Genomic DNA, 22,570 nt, shown 5'->3' on the forward strand with positions numbered 1-22,570 from the left:
CTGTGGAGGAGATGCAGCCCATGGTGCTCCCTGCCATGGCAGAGCTGGTGTTTTCCTCAAATCCCATTTAAAGCTCATTGTTCTGTGCTCCCAGCACTGGGGGCTGTGCTGACAGGGGAGAAGAGCTTTCCCTACAGCCATGGCCCTGTGCAGGGAGACTGCTCTGGCTCCATGTCACAAGGATCTTCTTTCAGAGACCCCCAAAGGGACAGACAGGGGGTCTCTGGGGTGGCAGAGCTGTACCACTGGCAGGCAGGGCTGGCTGTGCCAGCCCATGCCAGCTGCACCCACAGCTCTGTCCTAGGCAGGTTTGGGCTGTGGGGTCCCACCAGCTCTCCCCCTGCCCTGGGAGGGACCCCTGCCCTCCCCTGCTGCCAGCAGAGCTGAGCCCTTCTCTCTTTTGCTTTAGGTTTCTGAGAAGTTTCTGGGCGACGAGCCTGCAGAGCAGAGGGTCCTCCAGCAGGAAGGATGGCAGGCTGGAGGAGCTGGCTTCCCTTGGAGAGCTTCCAGCCCGGGCAGAGCTGTCACCCTGCACTCCTTCCCAGCCCCACTGCCACCAAACCAAGGCGGGGGCATGGGGGTCTCATGGGGCTCTGTCTGCTGCTGACAACTGCCCTGCTCCCTCCCCGGGTGGGTACCTGTGTTCTGGGGTCCCCACGGCTCCTGCAGCCCCTGCCAGGGCAGCCAGGGCTGGCCTGGGGCTGCGCTGCCACCACTGCCCCTGTCCCTGCTGCCAGCACCGCCAGCGCAGGGCTGTGGCTCTGGCTGTGCCTGGGGGAGCTGGAGCAGCGGGATGGGGACAAGGCCAGCTTTGTCCCCGTGGGGTGGCAGCCGTGCCCACGCTCCCGTGGCAGTGGGGATGGCAGCACCCTGGGCTGGGGCAGGGCTGGGGCGGGCTGTGGATGAAGCACGTGCATGAGGGAAGCCAGCAGCTGGCTTCAAGCCTTTTCTAAACCAGCTGACATCAATAGCATCTTCTGCTGTTTAGGACAAAAATCCTCTCCCTGCTCCTGCTTGGGTTCCTGCCCGGCTGGCCTGGCCCCTCGCCAGCTGGGAGCTGCTTTCCTTCCCTCTTCTCCTCTTACCTCTGTAGTGTTTAGAGCACACAAAATGTGGTGGGTTTTGCTGATTATGACAACAGTAAAAGCTGATTTTAAAGACAACCTCCTCTCCTTGTTGCACTGTCCAAGGGAAGGGGCTCGTGTCCAGCTCTGTGTGGCTGAGCCCAGACATGGGGGTTTGGCCGTGGTGCAAGGACCAGGCACTGCCCACTGATTGCCCATAAATGTTGCTGTTCCCACAGTCACTTGCAAAACACTTGAAGAGTCACTGTGGCAATTCCCAGCAGCACTTTGAACCAAACTGGGGTCCCCAATGCCCAGAAGCAAAGGCAGCAGCAGCCCCCTGCCACAGCCACGCTGTCCCAGTCCCACAGTGGGAGCTGACACCCCAGGAGTGCACCCACAACACCCAGCCCTCCCCATGCCCAGCACCAACCACAAGGGTTAGAAAGACAGCCAAAAAAGACAAAGTTTGCCATTTTAAATGAACTGCAAAATTTATTACAGTGGTTTGCTCCTGACAAGGAAGTTGGTAACCTTCTGCCTGGGAAGGAAGGGGGAGGACTGGGGAAAGGCAGGGATGAGAGGGAGGAAAGGATGTAAGAGACAGAGAGAGACACTTAAGGACACTTTTCATTTTCTGAAAATAAAACATCTTTTACCTCCCAAAACATTTTCTCCAGTTAAGTTCACAAAAAGAAGAAGGTGAAACCAAACCACAGACTTCAGGAGGAAAATGCACAAACGTGTTAAAGCAGAGACAAACATGCTCTTTCTTCTGTGTCTAACAAGCTTCACGGGCGCAGCCTCTGTGGCTCCTCAAGGCACCGGCTCTGCAGAGCTGCAGTGGCCCCTGGGCACCGGGACAGCCCTGGGAACAGCCCTGAACAGCCCAGCCATGCTGCAGGACCCCCAGAGCTGGGGGTCCGTGGGGCAGGGGCTGTACCAGCCCCAGGGGTGGGGCAGAGGAGAGAGAGCACGGCTGAGACCGAGAGAAAGCAACAGTGAGAGTCCAGCACGGCCCAGTTTGGGGGCTTGAGACCCCCAGTGCTCCCAGTGCTGTCTGTGAGCCCCAATCCCATGATGGGAGAGGGACAGAGAGCTCTTTGCCTGTGGCTGTGGCACAGCATTTGCTGTCCCCTGGGGACATGGCAGAGCAAAGGAGGGGGCCAGGAGGCCCAGCATGAAGGGCAGGTCCATCCTTACTCCTCCTTACCCCTCACTCAGCAGATAAATGCAGGGGGGCACTGCAGAGCTGCCCAGGTTTCCCCAAGATCCTGAGCACATGCTGGAGCTTGCACCTCCCTCCTGCCTGGCTGCTCTGCCACCATGCCTGTGGGCAGGACCGAGCTGTGCTGCCCGTGGGCAGCTCTGGGCTCTGGGCACTGTGGCTGCCACAGAGCTGCTGCCTCCAGCACCAGCAGGCACAGGAAAATGCACCTCAGCTGAGGATTCAGCACTGCCCAGCCCTGCCTTGGCCAGGGCAGCTTCAGGACAGAGCTGGCAGCAATTGGGACCTGGCATCTGCCCCTTGGGGTCCTGGCACTGCTATGGGGCCAACACCTCCAGCCCAGCCCCTGCATTCTGTGTGGATTTCTGCAGGAAATCTACCTCTGTGTGTTCCCTGGTGCCTGGAGACACCTCAGCCACCATAAAACCACAGCCTGAGGGGTTTCTCCTCCCCTCTCTCCTGCCCTGTGCACGAGGGGCCCTGAGACATGGGCAGGGTCCGGGAGGGATGGCGGCAGCCAAGAAACAGCTGGTGGGGGCAGCAGGAGAGGAGCAGAAATTGCAGAAAAGCCAGGACAGGCTTTCCCCTTCCTTGGTGCCACTGAGCCGGGTTGGCAAGTGACAGGTTTGGGCACCAGGTGCGCGGTGCAGCTGGAGGCCAGCACCGCCAGCAGGGCAGTGCCAAGCCACGGCCCTGCAGCCTCAACTGTCCTTGCTGTGTACGGAACCTTCTGGGGCGTTTCCAATAGCAGAGGTTAAATAGCATCACTGAGGAAGGCAGGGTGGGAGGGGCACCTGCCAGCCCCGGGCACCAGCCCTGGCCCTGCTGGAGGCACCGGGGTGCTGCCGGGTCCTGCCGGTGCCGCTCAAGTCCGCTTGGCGTGCAGCATCTCGATGAGGAGGTTGTTGCAGGGCACCTCCCCGCTCAGGTGCTTGTGGTACAGGTACTCCTCGGCCTGCAGGCTCAGTGCCCGCACCTCGGCCAGCCACAGCAGCAGCTGGCGGAACTTGTCCGTGGAGTGGGGGTAGTGGCACACCGTGTACTCCAGCAGCGCCGCGTTGGCCTTCTCCTGAGCGTCCTTGGCCAGCGTGTGGTTCTCCAGGTACTTCACGTCTGCAGGGGGGGGGAGGACGGGCATGAAATGGTGCCAAACTCACGGCTCTGCCCCGTCTGTGCTGGGTGAGCCAGGAGGGACCCACTGGGACTGCTGGGTCAGTGTCCCTCATGCATGAAAACACAGTGCATGGGACCCTCCTGGGTCCCACCCCCGTCCCTACACAGCCACGGGCTCCCCAACCCTACCCTACTGCCCAGGTCTTCCCTGATGCTGAGGACAGATTCCAAACGCCCTGGCAGTAGGACTGGAGTCTCCCTGCCCTCGCTGCCCAGGAAGCTGCCAAGCCAGAAGGTGTTGCCAGCTGTGCCAACACACTGGGAGTCGCTGCCTCCAGCCCTCTTTAATTCCTGAAGGTCGAGGAAGCGGCTGAATTAATTCCCTGATAAACCTGGTCTTTCCAATGTGGCAACCAGGCTCACCAGCCTGGAAACCCTAATCCTCCACGCCTCGCCAGGGCCACAGCAGCTTCCCATAATCCTGCTGCCAGCTCGGGTGCCAGCAGGGCAGTGAGGGCTCAGCAGGCAGCGCGCCGAGGTGCAGGCAGGGTCATCGTCCCTGCACGCAGATTTTGGTGGCTTTAGGAACCGGTACTGGGTGCTGCCCCATCACCAGCTGCAGCTGCAGCCAGCCATGGTCCCACACACCTGCCCAGCAGGGACCTCATGGACCCTGGCACGGTCCATGCAGGGCAAGAGGATTTGGTGGATTCACTGCGCAGGACGAGGTGCTTGGGAGCACTGCCTCGGTCACAGCCCCTCTGGCTGTGCTGCACGCAGCCCCTGATGTGCCAAATCCCCACTCAGCGCTGCAAACGGGGAAATCTGGGCTCAGGGTCCGGCCAAGCAGCTGGGAATTTGAGGCTCCCTTGAAGGGGTCGTGGCACCCAAGGCTGCTGCAGCCCAGCCAGGGTCGGAGCCGGGGGGCTGCGAGCCCCAGGGAGGGGAGGCACGGCACAGCCGGGGCCGTGAGCCCCCGGGGAGCCCCAGCCTCGGGCCGTGCCCATGGCCACGGGCACTGCGGGGGCAGGCACAAAGGGCACAGGTTGTGCCAAGATGCAGTGGATCAGATCACCCTTCCCTTTCCACTCTGACGGCGCATTTGCTCCTGTTGTGTCCTGTTACCCGGGTTGTTGTTATGAAATCTCTTTATCTGCATAAGGTTATTGTGCATGTCATTAAAAAAAAAAGAAGTTATATTGATAAATGTCAAATCTATCCCCTGAGTTGGCTCAACAATAGCTAGTTCTACTCGATGAACTCACCTGGTTCTCTGAAAGACCCTATTCACTGTTTAATTGAATATTTGAATAATCTTTTCATTCCTGCAAGGAATAAAGAATGTTGTCCAAATAACATTGACTCACTTCATTTAGAGACACTGCAGCAGTTGCAAAGACTGTCCTGTGACAAAGCCTCCCATCACACATACAGATATGCCTGGGATTATTTCTATGCCCTCAAGTGTTCTTCCTATTCACAGCTCCTTTTGTTTGGGAGAAGCTGCTGATAAATTGCAAACGCTTAAGGGAATGTGGGCTATAAAAGCCTCTCTTCCTCCCCTCCCCAAGAGTAGCTGCTTCATGAATGTAAGTCATGAAATCGAATGATAGGTCAATCCATTAAGGCTCTATTAAGCCCTTCTGTAGAACAAAGCTAACCTGTGCCGTCCTCATAAATATTGCTATTTTGAGAAGCCCTAATTTTAATTAAATCTCTTTACCTGCTCAGGAGAGAAATCTATTTAGAACTCAAATGGCAGCTCTTGTGAACAGGGCTTGGCTTTGACTGTGCTGTGGCAGAGTGGTAAATGTGGAAATTCTCTTGTTAAAGGCAATTACATCCTGCACATAATACACAATCCCGTCCTCTACAGCTGAGCCTACGAAGGGCAAATTACTCCAAGTGAGCTCTGCAATATGGAGAGAAAAAGTTGCATTTGGGGCAAAACGATGGATGGGAAAACACAGCTATTGGATTCCACGCGCTCCCTGAAAGCCGCTGCTCTGGGGAAGCCATCAGGGGGACACCGCTGCTGCTCGCCGTGCTGTGCCGTGCCAGGGGACACGCGGGGACCCGGGCAGCACGGGGGGACCCGGCCCTCGTGGCGCCGAGCCCGCGGGGCTGCGGCCGGGGAAGGTCCCGGCTCGGGGTACGGCCCCCCCGGCTCGTTCATTTCCCAGCCCGGGCACTGTTTGTGCCACACTTATCACTGCTTCAGCGGCGAGTTATCGCCTCGCTTCTCTGCCTTTCTAAACAGCTCCAGAGGAAAGGAAAGCTGAGGGAGGAGATGCTGCAGGTGCAGGAAGGGACAGCAGCGCAGCTCCCACCGCCGGTCCCTGGACGGGACCCCGAGGGCGCAGAAGGGCAAGAACAGAGCCAAGGCACTGGGACAGGGATGGGGATGGGGACAGGGATGGGGATGGGTACAGGGATGGGGATGGGGACAGGGATGGGGATGGGGACAGGGATGGGGACAGGGATGGGGATGGGGACAGGTCTGCCACGGACGGGCTCTCCATGCCAGCCCCAGCCCTCGGCTGACCCGGGGATCCCGGCAGGAGCGGGCTCTGCCACCCCAGGCAGTTTCGGGCTCTGGCAGCAGCGCCCGCGGCTCCGGGGTTATTTTGTCTGGGCGAGGTGGGAGGCGTGAGCTGAGCCCGACCGCCGGCTCGGGCCGGGTTTAGCTAATCAGGAGCGCGGAGCCGAGCCCGGCGGCCTCGGGCTGGCTGACGCAAATGCCGCAGATAGGGCCGGGCCGGCCCCTGTCAACACGCCTGTTTTCCGAGCCCTATCGGGCTCGTTCCCCTGCCCGCTGTGATGGGCGAGTGGCCAAAACAGGCTCCGCTCCGCCAGCGGGGTGACAACGTCCCCTGCAGCTGGAGCAGAGCCCGGCCCCGCCGGGGACACCTTCTGTGTCCCGGGAAAAGACAGGGGACAGGCAGGTGCTGTCCTCGTGGCTCCTCGCTCAAAGCGCCTTTGTCGCACAGCCGGACTCTGGGCCGTGTGTCCCCCCAGCCGCGCTCCTGCCCCACGCCCCGCAGGCTCAGCACTGCCGTGCCCCCGGAGCGGCTGCCCCTCGCCCCAGAGCCCCCCCAGCTGCACTCACCGAGGCTGAAGAGGATGAGGAACTTGAGGCAGACGAATTCGTGCCGGTCCACCTGGAGCGAGTGCAAGTGCAGGACGAGCTCCTGCGCCCGCAGCACCAGCGTGTGGAGGATGGAGCCGGCCTGGGCTGCGATGGCAGACATGTCCACCTGCGAGCACACGGCGGCATCAGCTTTGGCTGATCCCACCACAGCCTGCTGCAGGGCACCTCGCCTGGGCCAGGAGCTGGGTCCAGCCCCGGCCACTGACTGAGAAGTAGGGGTGTCAAAAAAAGAGTGGTGGGTGAAATGGGAACACCATCTAAAACCCCCTCACAGGGTGCTGGAACTGTAGACACCACATCTCCAGAAGCCACCTCCTCCCATCCCACTGCTGACAGCACAGGTGGGGCTGTTGGTCTTCCTTAAGAAACATTATTCTCCAGAACCAGGAGCTCTGTGGCAGGATGGGACAGGATGGGACCTTCTGCACAAGCAGATCCAAAGTGTAACAACACCACCTGCCTGCCTTGCCTGTGCCAAGTTGGCCACACTGGGACAAAAGAAAGAAAGAAGCCACTCCATTCCCTCATGCAGCCCCTGCCCGTCCCCACTGCCCCTCCAGAGCACCACCACAGTGCCAGGGGCCGTTTCTCACCTCCTGGCCAGTGACCAGCAGCACGCTGTGCTCCTTGCCGTGCTGCAGCTGCCGGTAGATGTGGTCAAACACCAGCAGCTCACTCCAGCAGTTCTGCAGCAGCTTCATCTGGTCACCCACCTGAAAGAGAGCGGGAGCAGCACGGCTGAGACCCACCGTGCTGCAGGGCACAGCACCCACCCTGCGCTGGCAGGCATCCCCATGGGAGGGGGCATCCCCTGGGGTGGGCATGGAGAGCTGGGGCTGCACCCCAGAAAGGGGGATGCTGCAGGGCACAGCACCCACCCTGTGCTGGCAGGCATCCCATGGGAGGGGGCGTCCCCTGGGGTGGGCATGGAGAGCTGGGGCTGCACCCCAGAAAGGGGGACCCCGGGCAGGTGGCTTTGCAGAGCTGGCTTCAAAGCAGCTCAACATGTTTCAGTGGCACTTGCTGGCTCTTATCAGCACGGGTCTTCCCCCAGCAGGCACAACCTCCTCAAATCACACAGAAATTTTAACAAAATGACTGCGGGAGGGACACGCGGTGGCTGCACAAAGGGCCTGTGTGTCCAGGCAGCCCCTCTGGATACTTTAAAACGAAAGAAGACAGTGCCCATCCCACTCCCTGGCCAGGATGGCAGGCTGGGGGGCAGCAGGGCCGTGGGGGAGCTGCCAGGCGTGGGACATCGCTGTGCCCTGCAGCTGCCAGCCCGGCCCTGCCCACGCACCAACGCACGCACTTGTGACCACGTGCACTGGTGCACATGTGCCGCTGTGTGTGTGCCCAGAGGAACACCTGGCACTGTCCCCAAGAGGGGCTGGAGCCAGGACACTGCCTGGAAGGGCCCCCAAAGTGCAGGGCACTGGGACTGCAGGAGCAGCAGTGATGGCGGGGTGAGCTGCCAGAGCCAACAGCTGCATTTGGAAGAACTAAAAGCCCCGGAGCTGCGGCAGGATGCAGGGCACGCTGCTTCCCCCACTGGCCTGCCAAGAAACACCACGGCTCACCGGCTTCATCCCCTCAGCACTGCCCTGCACTGAGCCCCAGCTCCTTCCCACAAAGAACTGAGCTCCTGCCCTGCCTGGAGTCCCCTCGGCTGCGGGGCTAGTGTAGGGAAAGGGCTGGGATCACGGTCCTGCCTCCAGCACCAGGAGCAGATCCAGTGCCAGCAGCCGAGCTCTGCAGGGCCATTGTGCTCCCCCGTTAATAGAGGGAAGACAGATGCAGCACCACAGGGCTGGATAATGCCCTCGTTCTGCTGAAGAGGCTGCAATAAACCCGTACTGGGAGATTGCAAAAGGAATAGAAGCCAGATGAGAAAGAGCTTTATGGTCTCAGAGCCGGCGCTCCCCGCGAGCCGCCGGGATTTGTCTCTCCAGGGTGGTGGGTGGCAAGAGCTGGGCGTGTGGCAGGGCAGGGAACGAGGTGGGGTGGGAAGGCAGTGGTGGTGGCTAGGCTGTGGCACTGCTCCTGCCCACCTGTGGGGCTGTGGGCACTGTGACTGGGCTGTGGCACCCCTCCTGCCCACCTGCAGGGCCACTCCTCATCCCCCAGCCAGTGCAGCAGCTGCCGTTCATGGCCCAGCACTTCGGAGCATGAGGCTCCTGGTCAGCGGCTGGACAAAACCCTGGGGAAAAGCTCATTGTGCACTGAAGCAAAATGGAGACTTTCTGCCCCCCTGGTGCCCCCTGCCAGGAGGCGAGTGGCCGGCTGTGGGGTGGTCAGCCTGAGCAAGGGAGCTGGGACAGCCCGAGCAGGGAGCTGTGGCCAGCCCAGGAGGGAGCTGGAGCTGGGGCAGCCCGAGCAGGGAGCTGGAGCAGCCCGAGCAGGGAGCTGGGGCTGGGGCAGCCCGAGCAGGGAGCTGGGAGAGCCCAAGCAGGGAGCTGGAGCTGTGGCAGCCCGAGCAGGGAGCTGGAGCTGTGGCCAGCCCAGCTGCCGATCCCGGCCGGTGCCGAGCGCCTCCACTCTGGCTCAGTCAGGGCGTTGTTTTGGAAGTTCTTTCCTGTGCCTCATTCCTGAGCGGGATGAGCTCCAGAAGAGACAGACAGAAGGTTTTGCCTTGAAAACCGTTTTTTAAAAATTAGCTTTTCCAAAGGAAGCACCTCAACAATTTTGAAATCTTATTTTCTTCCTTTAAAAATTGCTAATCGGCCTTCTCCCACACACTGAGGGGTGTTTGTGTCCCTCCCTGCAGCCCCTCAGCAGCACATTTCACCCTCCATGGCTGCTGCAGGGCTGTTCCTTTGCCAGCACGCTCCGAGGTGCCGCGGTGCTTCCCGGGAACGTCGCAGTGCACCAGAGCCACATGGCCATGGCATGGGGGAATGTGCCTGGGGACACGAGGGGATGGGCTGGGGGCTCTGTGGGCCGCTCAGAGCTGGCTGGGGTCCGTGGAGTTGTCCCCAGCACCAAGCAGGGTGTCCCCATGGGCAGGCTGGGTGGCAGCAGCCCCATGGCCCCGCTGTGGCACCGAGACTCTGCTGCAGGGGGCTCGGGCTGGGGGTCTCCGGGTGCACCCCACCCTGGCCAGGCCTGGAGGAGCAGGGGGCTGCTAATGGAGGGCACTCAGAGGCAATCAATCCTCCCAGCGAGGCAGCAGCACACACACTCGCCGTTAAAAGTTAAGCAAAGGATCTTCCTCTTTTAATGTCAAGGCTTTTCCTCTGAGTGCTTTATCAAAGGCCTGATGCAAGCTGTCTTTGAGAGGCAATCCTTATCTTTTTTTTGAAGCCAGCATTTAACCCATTGACAAAACACGTGGTGAAACCCTCCCCACCTTGGAAGAGCAATCCCTGATGGGCTGCAACCCACAGAAAATGCAGTTCTGTGTGGGAAAGGGGAGGCAGGGCACGCAGAGGCAGGGATGGTGCTGCCCAGGAATGGGAATGCAGGACCTGCATGTAATTTTAAATCTTCTGCAACTTTCCCAGTGGGTTCACAGGTACAAGGTGAGAGAGCCCCTGCAAGTGTTGGGGCCCCCCAGAACATGCTCAGGCCATGCAGGGATGGCACAGCCCCACAGTGCTCAGTGCTCCCTGCACGGCTGGTCCAGGGCAGCCCCACCCTGGGTACCACTGCTTTGGGAAGGGGAGTGACCCACCAGCAGCCCTTCTTTGGCAGGAAGCCCTGAGCTGGTGCTGGGACATCCATCCCCAGCCACAGGCCCAAGCAGCACTCGGATTCCCCAGCCTGTCCCCATCACCCAGGCACCCCCCAGGCCTCCTCCCACATCTCAGGTGCAGGATTTGCCCCACAGCCCTCTGGCAGGTGTGTGGCACATGCCAGCACCCCGAGCAGCCCCAGCAGTCCCTGAATGCAAGCAGGACCCATCACTTGGCTGCTGACAAGTGTGAAAGTGGGTTGGTGTCCACCAGCCACCCGCAATGGAAAACCCACACACGCCCAAGGTGTTAAAGGTCAGTGCAGCCCCCGCTGCCCTGCCCGGATACCACCACGGTGTGCATCTTAGAGCAAACACCCATCAACACCAGCGTGGCTGGGCCAGGATCCCATCTCCCTGCAGGCTCCCAGGCTGCTGCAGCCCTGGCTGTGTGGCACCATGGCTCTGCAGGCAGGGCTGTGCTGCCCAGGGTGCCACAGGCAGGGCAGTGTCACGTTTCCCCCAGTGCATGGGATGCTAAACATTGCTGCAGCATCCACCACCAGAAGGAGATTTTAAATCTGCCAAAAACGCTCTGGCCATTGGCCAGGAGATGGGGTCAAGATGACCCACATGTTAAAGGCAGAGGAGCAATTGACTGCAAATAGCCTTTGTCGTGGCTCTGGGATCTCTAAGCACAGCTGAGGGAGAGCAGCCCAGCAGACAGACCCAGTGACCACAGGGACTCTGGGTCTGTGGGAACAGTGCTGCCCTCAGCATGCCCCCCATCCCTGGAGCTTGCCTGTGGGTGGAGGGTGGTTTGCCCCAGGCCCCTGGCACAGAAGGGCTGAGGAAGGAGTCAGCACCATCCCACCACCCTGCAGCTGCACCGTGCCCCTCCAGTGGTGCAGGATCCACTGCACACCCAGCCCAGCCTGGCCTTCGGGCTGAAACCGTGGCAATTTGTTTAACATTCCTGGCTGCTCATCCCAATCTAAAGGTCACTGCAACCCTGTGTTCACGATATTGATATGTAGGTATGGCAGTGACACCTATATAAACCAGGCTGTGCAAGACACGTGTGCATAAACATCACCGAAACCAGACACAATGTGAGCGTGCAAAAGCGCCTGCGTGCGTGCGCATCCCTCTGTCTGCCTCTCCATATACATATAAAAAAATTACATCTGAAAGGACAAAGTTGCCTGAGACTCACAACCCAACAAAATATATTTCACCCCCGGCCTATATTTTTCTTCCTGAAAAGATGCTGCAAATCTTCCCTCAGTCCTGACACATCTCATCTCGACTCAGTTAAAGTTCGTATTTATGGGCGTCAGCGCTGACCTCTTCCACCTCCGCCCGCGCGGCCTCGCGCCGCGGCTGCCTGGCCGGCCCTCGATAAACAAGCGGGCCCCCAAATCCCCCTCTGCCCAGCAGCGTTATTAGTCTTGCCTCCGAAGGCCAGCGCAGTCCGTAATTCTCCCCCTGGTGACACGAGATGAGCGCCGCGACATCAGTCTCGCGGCGGATTGGCATGGGGACCCTCGTTTGTCAGCGGCAGACTGACAGAATTACTGGCCCTTAAATGAAACGATATATCTGGGAAGTTAAATCTGTTTTCAATCTGACTGCCCCGCGCCTGCGGGCGGACGTGGCGTGCGAGCCGATGTCAAGAGGCCATTAGCCCGTGGCCCCCCTCCTTGCCTGGGGGCAGTGCTGGAGCCAGGGGGGCTCTCCCCAGCGTCGCCCAGCCCAGCCACCGCACCAGGAGTGAGGAGACAGCAAAGCACCTATTCTGGCCCTTGGCGGATTGCTAGGGTGGGAATGGGAATGGGAATGGGAACAAGACCAACCAGCTCCAGGGGAAAATGCTCACACTCTTACTGGGCAGGCACCAAAGGCTCATCCTAACCAGACGTGAGCCAGCAGTTCCCCATGCCCCTGAAGATTTGCTCCTTCCTCTCCAGGCTCCCTGTGAGGCCCCAGGGAGAAGCCAGGGCCCTGCTAACAGCCCTGTGGAAGGAGCACAGCAGGGCTGGGCAAGCTCAGGCAGGGCAATCTATGATGGGCAATTGCCCACACCCCCCTTTATCACCTGCCTGCACCTCCTCCCATGTGCCAGCCTGGCACGATGCCCTGGAGTGGTGTCCCAGCATTGTGTCCTTCCAGCCTGGATCCCTGCACTGGCCTCAGCCTTCCCTGCTGGGCTGGGGACCCTCACCTTCACACAGACCTTCCCAGGGGAAGGAGAGGGCTGCGGCCAGCCCTGCCCTGAGGAGCCCCGAGCCCCCAGCGGGGAGTGGCGGTGCCATCCATCCTGGAGATTGCTGTGTTCCTCCGTGCTGCCTTTAGGGCAGAGCCATAAACCCCGCGCTAGCAGGAGTTCACTTACCGCCCCAGCGGCTGCTTGCTTTGATGTGCCAGGCAGCAGCAGGAATGGGGATTCAAGTCCTCAGACCTGCTCCTGCTTCCCACTGAATGCTCTCCCATGCCTGAGGAAAAGCCTCTGCCCTGGCCAGGGAGGGTGAGCTGTGTGGGGTGGGCAGGGGCACCGAGGATAGTGGGCACCTCTGCCCTGTGCTGGGGCTCAGAGCTGCCCGGGGCTCTGTGCCCAGGAGGGAGCCAAGGGCAGCCATGCCTCATTCTCCCCCTACCATTGGAGCCAGGGTGGGCTGTGGGTCCTGCAGTCCCCAGCCCTGGGAGGTGCTGGGAATGCACCCCACAATCACCACATGGATAAGGCAAAAACTTGAGACCCCAGGATGGCAGTGATGGATGTGGGCACCCGCTGAGCACCAAACCCCTGCTCTGAGCACAGCATGGCACGTGCTCTGCTCCCAGCAGGACACTGGTAGCTGTGCCCAGGTGAGGCCTGTGGCACTGCCATCCCCCCCAGAGTCCCACGGCAGGAGGAGCACACGCCAGCACCGATTCACACAGGAACAGCCTATTTTGGTGGCACAATCACGCTGACAATGGAGTTACAAGGCTACACAGCTATACAGCTGGGAACTGAATTTACACTGTTTACAATATCTCCTGCAAAACAACAACCACCCTGTTCCCAAAATCCAGGCTGGACACTGATATGATTGAAACAAGCCCAACCCACCCCCACAATGCCATTTCCTGACACTGTTCTGAACGATGGGGGCTATTTTGAGCCACAAGGCTCGTCCACTCTCAGCCCCATGGCACAGGGAAGAGCCTGGTCCTGTCCTACAGCACAGTACCACTGGAAGAAGGTGATTTTGGCCAGAGCCAGGCAGCACAATCTCATGCTGGAAACACGAGAAAGCACCTGAGTCTCATCACGGCTGCCCCAGGATGTTGCTCTCTGGGTTTTGGCCATGTTGCAAAGTTTTCTCTCCTATATTTGCACCAGTTTGGAATCTTAGGTCAGCCCAGAACATGAATAGAAAATTTCTGAAAGCTCGGCAAGGTGTGCAGGATGGCAGAATCTGCTCTAGCCCTGCTAACCCTCCCCTGGCTGCAGTAAATGTTCAGGGCCTTTTGCTAGAGGGGATGTCTTGGCAGGATGGAGGTCAGCTCCGTGTCCCCCAGCCGGGCACACTCGTTGGCTGCTGGCAGCACACAGGGCTCTGGAGCAGGCTCGGGCTGCCCCTGCTGCCTCGTGCTAATAGCACCCACCTGACCACATCGATTTTCCTCCTAAAGGCAGGGGAGAGAATTGTCTCAACTATAATTCCTCAACGTTACATTTTTCAATTATGTCTTGAGCTTGACACCACAGTCACTCTGCCGGCGATTGCCTCAACACCTGCCCCCGCCGTGATGAATCTGAAATCATTAGCCCCACACGACACTGGGAATGGCCCCCGGCACCTCCGGCCCTGCAGGGAGCTGGGAGCAGGACTGGCATGTGGCAGCAGGTCTGCAGTGACGGCCCCAGGCTTGTGCCCACGGGTGTTTCCCCATCCTCGCAACATTTCACCCTCGATCCTGCCCGCAGCCACCTCCCATCCTCACACCGCAGCAGCCCCAAACCTGCCTGTCCCCCCTCGTCCCCCCAGAGCAGCGTCCATCCCACTGACAGGCCCTACCTCCAGCTCCTTGAAGAAGATGCAGCTCCGTGCCCACTCCACGATGGAGAAGAGGGTCTGGTCGGCCATCTTGCACATGAGGCCGAAGGTGCTGAGCTTCTCGTGCCGGCCTTTGCCCTGCTCTTGCTGCAGGCAGGACAGTATCCGCGCCTTCACCTGGGCCTCGTCGGGCTCCAGCTGCAGCAGCTTCAGGATGACCTCGGGGATGTCGGGGGGGGAGCTGCTGGGGTAGGTCTCTGGGTACATGTACGCAGGCACGGCCTCGTGGGCGTTTGTGTAGTGGTCAGGGTACTCGGACTTGATGGTGCGGTTGGGGAAGGAGGGGTAGTGGTAGGCGGGCAGCGGCGCGTGGCCGGGCACGGTCATGCCCAGGGAGGGCGTCCCGTAGGGGCTGCGCTCGTAATCCACGGGCGTCAGGGCGGCCGGGTTGGGCGGCAGGGTCTTGGACATGGCGTGGATGCTGTGGATGGTGGAGGACAGGCTGTAGTCGCTCTGCACCGGGGACATGATCTGAGGCACGGTCTCCAGCTTGAAGCCGTTGGCTCGGATCAGAGCTTTCTTCTGCTGCTTTAAGGCACGGTCCCGCTTGTACATGGGTCCAAACTTGTTCCTCCCTCCACGCATCCGGTCTGCACGGACAGCTGGGGACAGAGAGAGGGCAGAGACTGCAGTGAACCCACGTAGAGAGAGACCAGGGCTTCCACAGGGCACAGAGAAAATGCTGGGCGACATGACTTAGGGGCAAAAAGGGTTTGGGGGGCACTGGGGAAACCTTCCCAGAAAGATTGTGTCACTCCCAGCCCAGCCAACGTCACCCTCAGAGCCTCTGGGGATTGCAGGAAAGGAAGAGACATTTGGCTTTCACTACAAAACGAGCTGGAGGAAAAAACACTTTCATTCCCTGAGGGGACAGCCCTTAAAGTCTGAGCAGAAGAGGGGATTTCACACTCGCTTTATTTTTGACAACCTGTGTCGCTGGACCAGCCCTGGGATTTCTCTGTCGCTGCAGAGCCTGGGACCCCACAGCCCCCTCAGGACCCTGGTTCCCTCCATCCAGGCTGGATGTGATACTCCTCAGTAGATCTCTGCCCCTTTGTCAGGCAGCACGGCTGGCAGGTCCCAGTGGATGCACTTCACCCCACCGGCCCCAGGCAGGAGGCTGCCAGCCCTGGGGGTACCAGGCGGGGGTACCAGCCCTGGGGGTACCAGCCCCGGGGGTACCAGCTCTGGGGGGTACCAGCCCGGGGGTACCAGCTCTGGGGTATCAGCTCTGGGGGTACCAGCCCGGGGGTACCAGCCCTGGGGGTACCAGCCCTGGGGGTACCAGCCCTGGGGGTATCAGCCCGGTGGTACCAGCCCTGGGGGTACCAGCCCGGGGGTACCAGCTCTGGGGTACCAGCCCTGGTGAGGGCTCTGCTGGAGCATCCCTCTGGCAGAGTCCCTGTGACGGCTGCAGCAAAGCAGATGTTCCCACCAAACCAAAAACCCCAAGGATCTGCCGACATGCAAGGGAGCAGGTTCTTCTCCGAGAAGGAGCCTGTCCTGCTGCAGTGCCTTGCCCTGCTCCGGGGGCTGCTGCCCGGGCATCCCCTCGGAAGAGCCTCAGATCGCTGGAAGGCAGGAGCGGGGGCTGGAGGCAGCGGAGTGCGCCGGCGAGAGCAGCCGGCAGTGAGCATCAAAGGCAAAACCCCTCTGCTGTCTTGTGTTCCTGCGGACAGCCAGCGGGTCTTGCTTTGCCTCTCGGCTGTTACCTCTGCCTTTCTTTCGCCTACTTATCCTGGGGCTCACAGCCAGCCCCCCCGGAGAGCTGGAGCACCTCCCCAGCGCTCCCAAGGCAGGCTGGAAAGCCGGGAGGGTGGCCGGGAGCAGCAGCATTTCCAGGACGAGCAGGAATGCGCTCCCAGGAGAGCCGCCCTGGCTTCCTCCCTCATTCTTTATTCATGAAAACAGCATCTCGCTGGGAGCGGGCTGCCAGCGGCAGCCTCTGAAGAGAGGGGTGCTGTGTCCCCGCTCCCGAGAGCCGGCCCCCGCCCCTCCGGGCAGCGGAGAGCTGTCCCGGGGCAGCTCCCGACTCGGCTGCCAGGGAGGTGACCACACTCAGACATGAACACGCCGCAGCCGCGGTCCCGCACAAGCGGACAGGCTGGCAGCTCGACCTGGCACAGGCAGCTCTGGTAGCCCTGGCCACAAACCCCAGAGCACAACAAAAAGCAAACCTCACACCCACTGGAAGTTATCCCACCGCTGCTCGAGGTCGGGAACAGTGACGCCCAGGGATTGCATCCCAAAGCAAACCCCTGTGACCCTGGGCAAGGGTGCACAGGCAGAGACCCTCCTAGGGCTGCCTGCACTCCCACACACGGCGAGAGGTGCTCGCAGCCTGGTCTCACAAGCCCTCCAGAGGCAACTGCATACACCTCCTCCCCTCTCCCAGCAAGAACACAAAGAGAGAAAAGGCCTTCTAATTCCCTCCAGCTCTGCTTTTGCTGCCATTTGTGCTACGCTTGGGATTGGGAGCAACTTGCCATTTGCTGTGTCCCAGCTGACAGCCGAGAGGAAGAAGATGCATCCTGACCTCCAGGAAAAAGGGCTCAAGTGGAGCCACCCAAGAAGCGCCTGCACCCCCAGCAACAACCCCAAAACCATCTGCAGATGAGCCCCGAGCAACACACACACACAGTGACAGGAGGGGTCTCCAGCACCCTGCAGCCCCCCTTCCCACTTGCACTGCCTTGCCTGCTCCCATCCCAGTGCAGAGCCCTGGCTGGGCAGACTCTGGCCATGCTCTGCCTCCCCTTGGCCACCTTCCTCACCTGGGCAGGGACATGGAAGATGCCATGGGTAGTGCCCCCCAGGGCTGTGGGCAGCCTTTGGCCAGGGCTGTGCTTCTCCTCCCGGGCAAGTTCCTCTGCCACCTCCCTTCAGGGATGCCTGTGTCAACACCGTGTTCCCAAAATCAATCACCTCCGGGTTGCTCTTGTTGTACGGACCTGTAGACTCACCTCCAAAGCATCACCTCAGATGCCTTGCCCAAAAATACTCCAAGCTGAAAAAGGTGGTCTCTTTTTTACTACAAAAGAGAGGGTTCCATGGGAATATCGCCATCGGCTGGGTGATTGCCCCGTCTGCCCAGCTCTGCTGAGGAGGCAACAGCAAGAAAACACACACGAAACGGCTGTTGGGACAGCTCTGGGACTAAAGCACCTCCACAGGTACATGACAAAAACTGCTGAGAAAGGGACAAATTGAGACCATGCCTTTTTCCCCCGGGCACCCCAAGCATTGTCCCTGTCTGTCGTAGGGTCTCCTGCCCCTGCCCAGCGTCCAAACCCCCTTGCGACATCGATGAAAACGGCCAGAGCATGACCGAGGGATTCAGGGCACCAGTAACTCCAGCCCAGGGAGGAGAGTGGAACTGGGATCTGTTTTGGAAGCCAGCCCACGCCGGGAGTTTGCAGGGGCTGAATCTGCAGCTCGATGTTGTGTCTTACTCCTGCGCTTCTGCTCGCAGGCTCGCAGCCCGCTCCGGGGCCAGCGGCCGCCCTGCAGAACACGGAGCACTTTCTGTGTCCCGAGCAGCGAGCCCGGGGGCGAGGGGCTCAGCCCGGCCAGGGTCAGAAGGGAGGACTCAGCCCACTCCCACCGCCGCAAAACGCAAACGATTTCAAGGGCGAACTGGGGAGGGGGCGGCTGACTCGGGGCTGGGGGGCTCCTTCTGCCTCTGCTTTTGCTCTGCCATCCCGTGCCAGCGACCTGTCCCCTCAAATACATTTCGTTGCCGGATGCTGAGCACTGCAGAGCCCGCAGCACGGGCTGTCGGGGCCCGACTCTGATGTCGGGATCCTCTGCGCCGACATCAGAGAGAGGCGGCGGCTGCGGGGCTGGAATCGTCCCCCCGGGGGTCAGAAATCCGTTATACGAAATGTCACCGAGAGGAAAAATAAAATTCGCGGTGGGTCTGAGGCAGTTTTATTGCTATCCTCACAATTTTTAACGTTTTTCCTTAAGTCTCGGCTTCTGGAATTATGTGCTTAAGGAAAACAGTAATTTATTTGCTATTTCCCAACCTTCCTGCCAGCAAAAAAAAAAAAAATCCTGGAAAGTTGAAGCCGTAGCAGCAGGAACCCCGGGGAAACAAACAAAACGAAACAAGGAAAAGAAGGAGTCAACGCGAAAAAACGATTTTTTTTCTTAACTTGGGAGGGAAAAACGGAATCGAAGCGGCGGCGGGACTGACCGGCCCCGGGGAGGTGGCGGCGGCGGGGACAGCGCGACCGGTCCCGACAGATGCACAGTCCCCGCACAGTCCCGACCCAGTCCCGGCCCCCGCCGCCCCCCGCCCCGCCGTGCCGTGCCGTGCCCGGGCCGTCCCTACCTTCCAGGCGCATCCCCACGGTCAGGCACTTCTGGAAGCGGCAGTAGGGGCAGCGCTTGCGCTGGGTCTTGTCGATCTTGCAGCTCTGGCTCTCGGTGCAGGTGTAGTGCTTGTTGTTCTGCACCGTGCGCTTGAAGAAGCCCTGCGGCGGCGGGCGGCGGCGATGCGGTGGGCACCGACACCGGCATCCCGGCAGCAGCACCCCGACCCCGCCACCCGCCTTGGGCAGCGGCTCCCGCCGCGCTCGGGGCTCCCGTCGCGGCCGCGCTCCCCTCCCGCCGCCGGGCGCGAATCCGCCGCTAACGAAAACGGGCGAGAGAAGCCCCGCGGCCGGTCCCGCTGCCCCGGTCCATGCAGAGCCCCCTCCCCGCTCCCCACACAGCCCCGGACCCCTCTTCCCCGTGCAGCGCTCCCCTCACAACCCCGGCCCCACCGGGCGCCGGTCACGCAGAGCCCCGGCCCCGTTTCCCGGCCCCGCACGGCCCCAGCCGCGTTTCCCCAGCCCCGCACAGCCCCGGCCCCGCAGCCCCGGCCCCGCGCCCCCCGGCCGCTCCTACCTTGCAGCTCTCGCAGGTGAGCAGCCCGTAGTGGTACCCGGAGACCTTGTCCCCGCAGACCGGACACAGCTCGTCCAGGTCCTCATCATAGGAATAGTCCATCCCCTCCAGCGGCCCTGCTGCGGGACGAGCCGCGGTCAGCGGGACGGGATGGGGAAGGGCACGGACGGCGGCCCCGGCCCCGGCGCTGGGTGCGGACCGGGAGTGGGCGCGGTGCAGACCGAGCGGCAGGTGCGGGAGCCGGAGCTCTTTATAGCGCCTGGAAGAGCATCTCCATGTTGGTGCGGGCTCACGGCCAGCCCCCCGGGGCTGGGGAACCTCCTCTGGGAGAGCGGGCGGCTCGCGGCGGCAGGGACGGGGCGGGGGCGGAGGGACCCGCGGGCCCGGGGAGCGGGGACACCGCGGCCGGGCTGGGCAGCGGCTCGGCCAGGCCTCGGCAGCATCAGGGATCCCCCCAGGGACTCCCCCAGGGACAGGCAAGGGGCACCGCTCTGCGGGAAGGGGCGTGAAACCCTCCTTGTTACCCCACACCATCTGTGGGGGAAAAAAAAGTCCCCCAACCTCTCTGGAGGGTCCAGCCTGAGAGAGGCAGGACCTGCTGAAAGCCAGGAGTTTCAGGGCTGGAGCAAAATTCACCATGTCTGGGCAAGAGCCTGCTCTGCTCGGTGCACAGCCCTGGACCACCAACTTCGTGAGAAAAAAAATCACCCCCCACCCCCTGCCAGCCCAGGGAGAGCTGCGTGGGGAACACCGGGGCAGCTCCTGAAATCTCTTCTGGGGCCAGCACTGAGGAGATGAGTTTGGACCTAGCACTGGCACCCCACAGGAGCACCCAGTGGTGTCCTGGTCTGCCTGTGAGAAGCAGGTATTGAATCCATGCTTCACAATTAGGGTTTCTGGATGAAATGTTCCACGACGGCAGCAGACCAGCACAGGAGCACCCTGGCTCCCGGCATGTCCTGTTTATCAGGATGCCCCCGGGCCACACGCCGCACCTGGGACTTGGCTATGGGGAGCTCCAGGCTCCAGCTCTGAGCCAGGCACTGGGACTGAGCCTGTCCTGCAGGGCTGACCCACCGAGTCAGGGACCCTTCGTGGCTGGTGCAGAGCCTGTCCCAGCATGTCCCAGCAGCTCTGGGTGCCTGGAGCCCTGGCACAGCTGAGGACTGAGCTCCTGGCAGTGCCCCTCAAAGGAAAGGCATGGCTGATGGCCCCACACTGCTGATCCTGCCAGGCTGACCCTGCACGGTTTGTCTTGAAGGGCTCATCCCACAGATCTCATCCCACCCAGCTCACCCCACACCCCACGGGTGCAGTGGGTAGGAAGCAGTGCTGGCAGGGAGAGAAGCAGGCAGGAAACGGGCTCAGCGGAGCATCACTCCAGAGCCACCAGGAATGGAGCCCGGGCTAAGAATAGCAGCAGAGCGGTCTGCAGTGCGGGTCAGCCGCTGCTCGGCCGGGAAGGAGCGCTCCCACCGCCGCCAGAGCCCCTCGGCCAGGGCCCCCACAGCCTCCAGGAGCTCCCAGAGGAGCTGCCAGGCAGCCACGGAGCAGGACCTGCCACCCTGGAAAAGGAGCCTGGGAGGGGCTCTGAGTTGGGAGAACGGAGCAAACACCGCGAGGAACAAAAGCAGCTCGGAGCTGAAGGCTGTGATCCCTGCCAGTGTGGGATGGGGATAGGGCATGGGCTCAGCCAGCCCCAGGAGCCAAGGGGTCCCGGATGCCTCCTATGCCCGCTCCAGGGTGTGGAGGCTGCCTGTGCTCCCATGGGCAACTCCCAACCCTTGGGGACCCCCAGGCACCACCAGCTGGGCTCCCAGAGCCCCTCAGCAGCCCAATCTGTCGTTTCTGAGCAGCAGCCTGGCCGCAGGGCCAAGGCCGTGCTGAGGCCTCGCTCTGCTGCCCGTGATCTGCAGAGCCGCCATCCCCACGCCCGCCGAGGGGACGGCACGGGAAGCGGAGGCCCACACACGACTCCTGCTTCCTCATCAAGCCCTGCCGCGTCCCCAGCTCCGGCCTTGGCTGCCACCGCGCCGGGGAATGGCGGCCGTGGCCGGGAGATGGCTGGGATGGGGGTCCGGCTTCCCCCCACGGACACGTACTCACCGCGAGGCGGCTGCACGGCTGCTGCGCGTGGGGCCGGCGGGTGGGAGAGCCTCGCTCGGCCACCGGCCAGGAGCTGCCACCCGAGGAGCCTCCGTGGGGTGTGGGTACCGCTGCCCTGTCCCTGCTGGGCTGGGGGATTTATGGGGACCCGCGTCTCTTGGGAAGGTGTTGGGGCTCTGGCTGCGCACACGCCGCCCCGGGCAGGACACCGGCCAATCTCCTCCCCATGGGGGCCAGGCTCAGCCAGGATGGACCCACTTCGGTGCCTTATTGGCTTCTGGAGCCACGTGACCATGCTGAAAAACATCATAATTAAGCTACAAAACGCTGCCCATAAACTAGCATTAGAAAGTGACAGCGAAGATAAGTGGAACCCCTGCAGCAGATAAGGTGCCCTGGGAGGCAGACCCCGCAGGGAGGTGGGGGGCACCCGAGTGCCCCAGCACCCACGGCCACCCTGATTTATGGCCCAGGGCAGGAGGGAGGCGGCCGAGGGCACGGGGCAGGACACCTCTGGGAGGAACACGAGCCCAGCTCACCCACCCAGTGCCGGGGTGCAGCCACGGCCTCCTCGGCCCTGAGAGGTCTCCTCTGCAGGGGAGGACGGGAGGAGGCTCCTCCACACTCAGGGCCCCACTCCCAGGTCCCTGGGGCTTGCAGTGCCTGTGGCCAGCAGCTCTTAATTTGCCAGAACAGCACTCACAGAAAGCCAGTGCCCCTCCTGGGCCTAGGCAGCCACGCCTTGGCTGTTTTTGCCATGTGTGATTCCCCACGTTTCACTGCCACGCTCGATCTTGCCCTGTGCAACACAGGAACTGCAGTGCCAAGGCAAGAGGCTGCGTGAGAAACCCTCCCATCCTGCCAGAGAGGGGATCTGCTCTCACTGCTGGCCCCGTGCTCTGTCCGTCCATCACCACGGTGTCTCCCCACATGTTGGCACAGTGTCCTGCTCTGCTTCATCCCACGGTGATGACAGCCTTGAGAAGCTGCCTCAAGCCCCGCACCAGCCCATCCAAGGCTGTGCCACGGCTCTGCTCTGGCCAAGCAGCTGCTGGTAACCAGGGTGGAAGAGCAGGACCCACAGTCCTGGGCTCAGGGAAAGCTTTGTCCTCTCTGTATCAGCACAGCCCTGACACGGTGCGATGGTGAGGTGCCCTGCAGTGTTCCCATGCAGACTCAGGGAAGCAGTGAGCCCCGGGTGCTGCGGGGAGAGGAGTGGGAGTGCGGGCTGCACGG

General features: G+C 61.5%; 1 protein-coding gene across 1 annotated transcript; it reads right to left on the reverse strand.

Moving 5' to 3' along the window:
* Positions 1-1,545: 1,545 nt before the first annotated feature.
* NR5A1 (nuclear receptor subfamily 5 group A member 1) lies at positions 1,546-21,494 on the reverse strand. The gene is made up of 7 exons (XM_041406765.1): positions 21,335-21,494; positions 19,229-19,344; positions 18,672-18,813; positions 14,297-14,937; positions 7,150-7,269; positions 6,515-6,662; positions 1,546-3,405 (listed from the first exon to the last, which is right to left on the reverse strand). The coding sequence occupies exons 2-7, from the start codon at positions 19,328-19,330 to the stop codon at positions 3,158-3,160; spliced, it is 1,401 nt and encodes a 466-aa protein (XP_041262699.1). The 5' UTR covers positions 19,331-19,344; positions 21,335-21,494; the 3' UTR covers positions 1,546-3,157.
* Positions 21,495-22,570: the final 1,076 nt, after the last annotated feature.

This window comes from Onychostruthus taczanowskii, unplaced genomic scaffold (genome assembly GCF_017590055.1).
Source record: "Onychostruthus taczanowskii isolate IOZ18803 unplaced genomic scaffold, ASM1759005v1 scaffold25, whole genome shotgun sequence".
In the NCBI taxonomy this organism is placed as follows: domain Eukaryota; kingdom Metazoa; phylum Chordata; class Aves; order Passeriformes; family Passeridae; genus Onychostruthus; species Onychostruthus taczanowskii.

Bases quoted from the DNA above. Each gene is read 5' to 3' on its own strand.
- NR5A1 (XM_041406765.1), bottom strand. From the start codon at position 19,330: ATGGACTATTCCTATGATGAGGACCTGGACGAGCTGTGTCCGGTCTGC. The intron at 7,270-14,296 runs GTAGGGCCTGTC...GCTCTCTTTCAG, and splicing joins TCTTCTTCAAGGAGCTGGAG to GTGGGTGACCAGATGAAGCT. The intron at 6,663-7,149 runs GTGAGAAACGGC...GTGTGCTCGCAG, and splicing joins TGCTGGTCACTGGCCAGGAG to GTGGACATGTCTGCCATCGC.